Source organism: Pteropus alecto, unplaced genomic scaffold (genome assembly GCF_000325575.1).
Source record: "Pteropus alecto unplaced genomic scaffold, ASM32557v1 scaffold118, whole genome shotgun sequence".
Taxonomy (NCBI): domain Eukaryota; kingdom Metazoa; phylum Chordata; class Mammalia; order Chiroptera; family Pteropodidae; genus Pteropus; species Pteropus alecto.
In genome coordinates, this window is record NW_006440654.1 from 94,700 (window position 1) to 103,776 (window position 9,077).

At 56.8% G+C, this 9,077-nt stretch overlaps 1 protein-coding gene across 1 annotated transcript in view; it reads right to left on the minus strand.

Annotated features, from left to right (window-relative positions):
• SHANK3 (SH3 and multiple ankyrin repeat domains 3) overlaps nucleotides 1-9,077 on the minus strand; it is a 35,477-nt gene that overhangs the window by 24,040 nt on the left and 2,360 nt on the right. The window contains 6 exon segments of the mRNA XM_025051035.1: nucleotides 1,142-1,175; nucleotides 2,085-2,358; nucleotides 7,512-7,578; nucleotides 8,342-8,419; nucleotides 8,656-8,772; nucleotides 8,862-9,073. Coding sequence (XP_024906803.1) covers nucleotides 1,142-1,175; nucleotides 2,085-2,358; nucleotides 7,512-7,578; nucleotides 8,342-8,419; nucleotides 8,656-8,772; nucleotides 8,862-9,073 — 782 coding nt within the window.

Sequence of the window (9,077 nt, forward strand, 5' to 3'; positions counted from 1 at the left end):
GCACCCAGCCCGAGGCCTCGGCCCTGCACCTCCGCCCTGCTCCAGAGCCTGCACTGGCTCCCGAGCACCCAGGCAGGCCGGGGACACATTCTCGCCAACAGCCGGGCTCTCTGGTACACCCAGTCCCGGGCTCCGGCACCTCCCTCTCCCTCCTCTGGGCTGTTCGTGCTGCTGCTCCCAACACGCGACTCTTCTAACCCTGCTATCCCAGCCAGTTAAGTCATTGTCCCTCAGCTCCAAACCCGCCTTTCTCTGTCCTGCTCTATGACACCGCTGGGGACTGCCACCACTTTTCTGGGGGGCTAGGTGCTCCATGCCAGGCTCTGCCAACAGGCATCGCTAGGGGGCGCCACCACCTCCCTCCTCGCCACTTCCCCCTTCCCACCCCCCCACCCCCCCAATCGCAGCTCAAATGCCACTTTCTCTCCTTGGACCCAAAGCCTCTCTCCTTCAGAGGCCCTCTCCCGCCAGATGCACCAAACTTCCTCTGCCTGCTCCTGGCCACTGATGAGGAGGCCCCGCACCTGCTTCGCTGCCCACCTGTGTCAGCCCGGGGCCCGGGCTGTCAAGGTCTTCCTGAGGCCTTCAGGACCAGTACTTCCTGCTCTTGCCTCCCACCACCCCAGGCACCCTAGGCACCTACTACATGTTTATAGAAAAATAACAATTCTGCTGTCCCCACAGAGCAGTGAGCTGAAGCCCCACAAACACCGAGTCTGTTTTGTGTTTGCTGAGAGATGAATAAATACACAGAAATCGAGTGGAAGCAGGGCATGCACACGACTGCAACTCAGGGCCGGCCCTCTGAGAAACTGAAACATCCCGAAGTTTGTTCTTTTAGCCACTGGACCGCCCCACCCTTAGAAAAATCCATGGGACTTGCAGCAGCATGTGATTGAGGTGATTTGGGACAAGACGGACAGCCTCGGGGTCTGGGCAAAGACACAGAGAAACAGAGGAAACATCACAAATCCAGGCCGCAAGAGCAGGGACAAGGACAGAGGGTAAAATGGCTTTTACAAGCTCCTGCTGCACCCCAGCCCTCTGCTGACGCTCGAGCCCTGACAGCTGGGGAATCGTATCTGCCTGGCGCACAGTTACGGTGCTTCCTACATCTGTGACTTTGGACAAGTCACCCCACCTGAGTGTCAGGACTCTCGTCTGTGAAATGGTGTCTAAGAGCACAGCCTCACATGGGGTCAAAGTTAAGTGATACGACACAGCCCAGCTGTCGTCATGGAAACAGTGCTTTCTGCGTCCCAAGCACCTTCTATGTGACTGGTAGGGGAACTTGGAAGGAAGGCGTGGGAGGAGATGTGCCTTAACCAGCGGCACCGACCTGTGCTGTGGGCCAGGGGCCCCAGCAGTGACCCCTCACCGGCCAGGCTCCAGAGGCTTCTGGAACGGAATAACTCAGGTGGGATTAGCCCCACCCCACTGATGCGAACCCCGGCAGCAGAGTGGTTAGCTGACTGTCCGAGGCCAGAGTCAGTGGACACAATGACTGCACCGGACCCTGGCCGTCTATCTGCAGACCCCCGCTCCCCACTGCACGGCCAGGCTTTCTGCCCAGCATTATAGGGGTACCAAGTCTCCCACATGTCCCTGGTTTCCAGGACCCCATCACTCACAGAAAGACATAGAGTAGAACCAGTGTCCTGGGCTGCAGGGGCAGGAGGAAGACCAGGACACCCCACTGCGGACAAGGCTGGGAGTTCTCCATGGTCTAAAGCCCTCATGGACAGGAAGCCCACGTCACATGCCGCACGGGCTTGCCTTGCACCAGCCCTCGCCCACTCCCTGGCACTGCGAGGACCCCTGTAAACCAGGGGCTGGCCAGACCTCAGCTCCTAACACACCCCCTCAGCACCCGCCATCCTCAAGGCAAGCGCAGTCCCACCAGAGATCAGCGTGGGGAGCCTGCCCGGCCCACGAGACAGAACCCTCTTCCCTTCCCCACCCAGGGGGTCCATCCGGGGTCCTCGGAGTCCCCCACCCCAAGCCTCGAGGGGCCAGGCCCACTGGGGCTCTCCCTCCCTCCCCACAACGGCTCCTCCTGGCTTGGGTCTCCCAGCCCCTCCTACCTGAGCTTGCTCTGGCCGCCCCGGCCTGCAGCGAGGCCACCAACGTCGCTCTCTTGGTCAGCATCCCGGTCCCGGTCTTTCTCCTCCTGCAGCCGCTGGAGCAGCAGCTGGTGCGGGAGGCTCCGCAGTGAGGGCCCGGGGGAAGCTGCCGGCTGCACCTCGCCCTTCAGGTTGATGTCGCTGGCCGAGCGCTGCAGGGGCCGCGGGGAGGCCAGGCCACTGGGGCCAGCTAGCCGCCGCCGCTTCGCGTAGCTGGGGGTTTCCCTGAATGGCACTGGGGGTGGAGGGGGATGGTGAGATTCTGGGCAGCCAGACAGGGTGACCTCCTTGTCCCGGTTTGCCCAGGCTTTCCAGATTTATATCTCAATAAAACCTCAGTCCCAAAAAACCGGGACGCTTGGCCACCCTCTGACGGAAGCCACCTTGCCAGTTCACGTTCCAAACCGCCAGCCAAGCGCTCTCGGGCGCTCAGATCGGAGCTGGCACTGCCCGTTCACAGGCTTCAGGACAGAGAACAGGCCACAAACTGGGTGAGGTTTGGTGACCAATCTCACCAGCCTGCTGCTGGAGGGGACCATCTGTAGTTGACTATAACTGGGGAGCCTATCAGTCAGTTCGGACCAGGGGTTGGCAAACTTCTGTAAAGAGCTGGGGAGCAGCTGTTTCAGGCTTTGTAAGGCACACAGTCTCTGTTTTAAGGACTCAACACAGCCGCTGTAGCACAAAAATCGCCACGAACAATATATAAGCAAATGGGTGTGACTAAGTTCCAATAAAACTTTATTTAAAAGGCAGATGGGGATTAAAAAAACATGATCCAACTATATGCTATTTACAGAAGAATCACTTTAGATCCAAAGACACAAGCAGGTTAAAAATAAAAGAACAAAGGTAGATGAAGATACTTCATGTAAACAGTAACCAGAAAAGAACTAAGTAGCTATTTTGATATCAGACAAAATAGACTTAAAGATAAAAAGTGTTACCAGAGACAGAGGACATTATATATTGATAAAAGTGTCAGTTCTCAGTTCATAAGCAGATTAACAATTGTCAACATTTATACATTGAACAACAGAGTATCAAACAAAAATATGAAACATTGACACATTTGGAGAAGTAAACAGTTCTACAGTAATACTTAAGACTTCGCCACCCCACTTGCAATAATGGAAAGAACGTCTAGAGACAAGATCAATAAGGACATAGAAGACTTAAACCAGTTAGACCTAACAGCTACATGTAAACACTCCACAAAACAAGAGCAGGATACACGTTATTCTCAAGTGCACATGGAACATCTCCCAGGAGGGGCCATACATTAGACCACAAAACTGAGCCTCGATACATTTTAAAAGACTGAAATCATACAAAGTATCTTCTCCAATCGCAATGAAATGAAACGAGAAATCAAGTACGGAAAAAAACTGGAAAATTCAAATATGTGAAAATTAAACAACAGACTCTCACACAACCAATGCAGTAAAACAGAATTTACAAGGAAAATTAGAAAATACTTTGAGAAAATGAAAACGAAAACACAACATACCAAAACTTACGAGATGCAGCAAAAGCGGGACTAAGGGGAATGTGTAGCTGTGAACACCTGTGTTCAAAGAGAACAGAGGCCTCAAGTCAACATCCTAATTACATATCTTAAGGAACTAGAAAAAGAGAAACAAACCAAACCCACAGCTAGCAGAAGGAAGGAAATAATAAAAGTCAGACACAGATAAATGACATACAGAATAGAAAAAGAAATACAGACACGATGAAACCAAAGCCGTTTTGGGGAGAAAAAAATCAACAAAATTCACAAAGCTTTTGCTAGACTAAGAAAAAAAAGAGAAGACAGACGCAAATAACTGAAATCGGAAATGAAATGTGGGGCATTACCACCAATTTACAGAATTAAAAAGGAATATGAGAGAATACCATGTACGACATATGCCCACAAATGAGATAAGCTAGAGGAGACAGACAAATTCTCACAACTGGCGTGGAAGAAACGGAAAATCTAAACAGACCTATAACAAGCAACGCGACTGGATCAGTCATCACACATCTCCCAACGAAGGCCAGCATCAGAGAGCATTATTTATAAATTCTTCCAAACATTTAAAGAAGAATTAACACCAATCCTTCTCAAACTCTTCCAAACAATGGAAGAGGAGAGAACACTTTCTAACTCATTCTATGAGTTATTAAAAAAGGAGCAACGGATTTGACATCTCTCCAAAGAAGATACACAAATGGTCAATTAGCCCATGAAAAGATGCTCAACATCGTTAGCCATCAGGGAGATGCAACTCAAAACCCACGATGAGGTACCGCTTTACACTGAACAGAATAGCTATATTTTTTTAAGTGATAAGAACAAGTGTTGGGGCGGATCTGGAGAATTTGGAACCCTCATACACTGCTAGTGGGAACGTAAAATGGTGGGAAACAATTCGGCTGCTCCCCAAAAAGTTAAATATAGGGTTACCAAGTGATCCAGCAATTCCACTCCTAAGTATTTACCCCAAATAACTGAAAGCAGGTACTCAAACAAATTCATTTCATGCACGTTCCTCGCAGCAATATTCATAACAGCCATAAGATGAAAACAACCCAAGTGTCCACAGAAGGGCGAATGGATGGATAAACAAACGTCATGCACACCAACAACAAATTACCGTTCACCCGTAAAAAAGAAGCAGTGACACACCCTACAATCTGGCTGCTGAGCGAAGCCAGACACCGAGGGTCACAGGCTGTATGATTCTACTTACACACAATACCTGGAACAGGTAACGAGCTCCCTACAGACAGAAGGTACACAGGGAGCTGACAAGGGGAACATGGCGTGCCGGGGTGACGAAAATGTTTTGGAACTCAATAGAGTTGGCTGCACGACCTCGTGAATGTATTAAATACCACTGATTAGTCACTTTAAAAGTCAATTTCAAGTTATGTGAATTTAATTTTAAGTGAAATATAAATCCTCAATTTTGAAGCTTCTATTTAAAGACAAAACAAAACAAAGTAACAGACAGCGTGCTGGATGTGGCCTTTGGGGTGACGTTTGCCAAGCCCTGTTCGAGACTCCTGCTACCCAAGTGCGGGCCAGGGACTGGCAGCCTCACGTGGAGGGCCACATGCGACGCAGGCCCACAGTGACGTTCCTCCCGAGAACCTGTGCCCGCAGGTGCGTGCGTCGGGGCAGGGGCGGGGATGTGGGTCCAAAGGCAGCGCAGACAGGTGAGGGGGCGGAGGTGGCCAGGCCCAGGCCAGTGGCCCTGCTTCAGGCCCGTCAGCCTAGAGGGGGCAGGTGGAGCTGCCAGGAGGCTTCGAGGAGTCCTGTCCCCCGAGGGAGACAGGTCTCAGCCCATCGGCCCTCCAGGTGGGCTCCTTCCTGGAGGAAGAGGAAGGAGGGAGGGTGGGCCGACCTCCCCCAGCTCCTCCTCTCTGTGCAGGCCCCGTCCAGAATCCCTGAGTAGGGGGACGGGGGAGGACATGGCGACTGCGTCTGTCACTGAGGGAGTGTCCTTGGAGGGAATGTGTACAGAGCAAGTGGGGGTGACGGGGGGAGACCGCTGCATGGCCCAGGTCTGGAGAACGGCTCGGCCACTAACACCCCCCGCGCCTGTGTGTCCCTCCATCAATGTCCACTGAGAGCCACGTGTGGGCATCGTTGAGACGGTGAGGTAACACAACAGGGCTGATGGCAAACACGAACACGTCGCCACGCAGCTCAGGGACATCTGGCCCTGTCACCTGAGTGCGTGTGTGACACCTGAGCAGGGGAGGTGCAGGGCCAGCACAGCGCATGACCACACCGGGACCTCGGCCGAGCTACAGAACACTTGACCCCAGCCAGGCGAGCGCACCCCGGGCCAGCCGGACAGGCCACTGTCACAGAGGTGACCTAGGGGGTCTAGCTCCTCTGTCCGCATCACGAAGGTGAGGGGCAGCTGGGCCTTCCTGCCTTTGGCTCAGATCGCAGACAAGCCCCTCCCCCACCAGCTGGGCCAAAGTCCAGACCCACAGAGCCAAATCCCACACGAAGTCCGAATGACAGGAACACACCAGAGTTCACGTAGAATAACAGGGACGCTCAGCAGCTTCTCCACGGTTAGATGGCGAGCAGCGCGCCCCACACGTCGCAAACCTGGTTTCCCCAGGCTGACGACCACCTCCGAACACAGCCAGGCCCAAGCGGACGGAGCCCTCGTTCTGCCTCCTGCCGCTAACTCAGGCCTCGCACCTCACCACAGCTCTGCCCCCGCCCAAACCTGGACCCAGCCCCAAGGCACTGCTGCCCACTGATGGCTCAGGCCACTGATGCCGCCGCGCCGGACCACGCACGCCCTCCGGCGCCCCACCCACCATCATGGCCCCGGCCCCGTTTGGGGCACCAGAGGCCCGTCACCAAGGCTTCCTGGGGCAGACGTGCTCAGGGGAGGCTCTATATAGGAAGAGTCCTTAAACACAACCTTGACCTCCATCGTAACCCCAGTCCGAAACCCAACCCCAGCCCCGACAGTAACCGCACATCAGAACCAAGGGCCCTCGGAGCGGGCCCAGCCCTCTGCTACTCACTGCCCTTTTACACTCTCTCAGACGGAGTATCGACCGCACCGGTGGCAGAAAGGGGAGCCGAGTGCCTGTGTCCCAGAGGGCGCTCTGGGCAGAAAAGCCCAGGCCAACCAGGACGCAGCGGGGCGCTGAGAAGGGTGCCCCAGTGTGGAGGCGGCTGGAGGAGGGGCCCGTGGCCGGACAATACTCTCTCAGGAAGGGGAGGCCCAGCCACGCCTGCAGCCCCTGCCACCCACACCGGGGACTGCCAGACTGGGCAGGTGCCAGACTGGCCCCACGTCCACCTGTGACGTTAGAGCGGGTGGACGCCTACGTGGGATGGCTGTGCCCGTCCTCCGGTGTGCCCTGGAGTTAAGACCAGAGGGCACGTCCTGGTCTGCCCTCCGGGACGAGTCACAGGCACGCAGACAGCAGTGCCCGGTCCCCATCGCGCCCTGTGGCTTTGCTGTTTTCTCGTGTGCCTGCTGACAGGACTCGTGTGGCTAAGGCCTGCTGCAGGACACCTAAGCCAGCTCCTGTTCCAGGCTAGAACAGGAGGCTGAGGGTCAGTGTCTGAAGCTCACTGTCCCATGATCTGAGGGAAAAACGAATCTTGACCCTAACTCTAGCGATCCCTAAACCAACAGCCCTAAGCTAACCCTGCCCTAAACCTTGACCCTGACCTTCTGCCCACCATATGCAGGCCCTGTCCTCAGCTCATTCCGCACATCTGGTGGGTCCCTGATGAACCAGTGACAGCGAGAGCTAGAGAAAGAGGCTCGAGGCACCGGGCTCCCTTGGAACGTCCCCCCTACCCCCGACAACCCCACCCAGCCAGTCGGCAGAGACCGGGTGGGCAGAACTCACCAACGTCCGCATCTTTGTGGGTCTTGATGACCTCCGCAAGCTCAAAGTTCCCGGCGACGATGGCCACCTGCAGGGGGCCGGAGGGGGCTCAGCGCACCCAACGCACCACCCCCTGCCCAGCTGAGCCAGCACCCCAGGCTGCCTGGGGCTCCCAGAGCCAACCGAATGCTCCCAGCACACGGGGGGCATGGCTCGCGTACCTGTCCTCCCTGTGGCCCCGCCGCACACTCCACCACCCACCTCAGCCACAGCCCCCGGTGCCCCGCACCCATCACCCTCCCCCCTCGTCTCCCAGTGGGCCTTGGCCGGCCCAAGACCCAGTGCTGCCTCCGCACCCAACTGGACAACCACAGAGGCCTGACCTGTTCTACCCACACCTCCTCAGAGACCTCTGAAGGCCCAGCTCCCTCCATGGTCCCAAAGTCCCCATGGCATGGTCCCCCACTCCCCCCACAAACTCCAGACTACACAGACACTCGTCCACCTAGTGCCAAAAACCAAACCCAGCTGGAGAAAGGCCTCGAAAACACCTCGTAAATTAGGTCAGAGACTGGGACCACCCCTCTCCCTGCTGGTTTGGCCTCTGCACCCCACCTGTCCTCCCTGGCCCAGAGCCATCTGACCCCCCTCTCCCTGTAAATGAGAGTTCACCCCCCACAATGACCAGCCCCATGATCCCGCTGGCCACTATGCTGGCCCACCAGCACCCTCCACCACTCCCTGGGGTGGCTCTGGCGTGAGAGCCCTTACGGCCTCCAGGGAGGAACAAGGCTCAGAGAACCGAGAGGGACAGACACTGCCCCTTGCCCACCCCCGGGCCGCCCTGGCACCTGGAAGGCCGTCTGGCTGTTGTAGTTGCGGACATCCTTGTTGGCTCCGCGGAACAGCAGGACACGGGCACAGCTCTCCTGCAGGAGGGTTGGCGTGGGTGGCTGGAGGGGGGTCACAGTACGACAGCACGTGCACACACCCACAGACTCAGACAGAACACACGTGCACGGGATGGGCAGCTCAGGTGAACGCATGCCGGGCCCACCTGGCCCTGAGGCCCAGAGGTGACACGCAGGCCTACGCGGCCACAGCTCACCGCAGGGCACCGATGCGCGCTCATGGGGCGTGCACACGCGCACGCGAGCAGCCGCACCTGGTTGTAGAGGGCGCAGACGTGCAGGGCCGTGTTCCCCGAGGCGTTCTGGGCCCCCATGTCGGCTCCGTAGAACAGCAGGTGCTCCAGGTGCTGCACGTGGCCGAAGCGGCAGGCCTGGGGACAGAGGGGCTGCTCGGACCCTGGACAGTGCCCGGGACCACCATCCTGCAGGGACATCCGGGCCCCCCTCTCCCAGAGCCCACCTGGTGGATCTCCTGCCAGCCGTTCTCGTCAGTGGTCCCCAGCTGCGCATGGTCGTGCAGGAGCAGCTCGCAGCAGAGGGCGTCCCCGCCTCCCAGGGCGCTGTGGTACAAGGGCGTCAGGCCGCGGCTGTCCTTGTAGTCGGGTGAGGCGCCCAGGTCCAGCAGGGTCTGAGGGCGAGGGTGCAGGCTCTGAGCCTCGGGCCCCGTGGGCCCGGC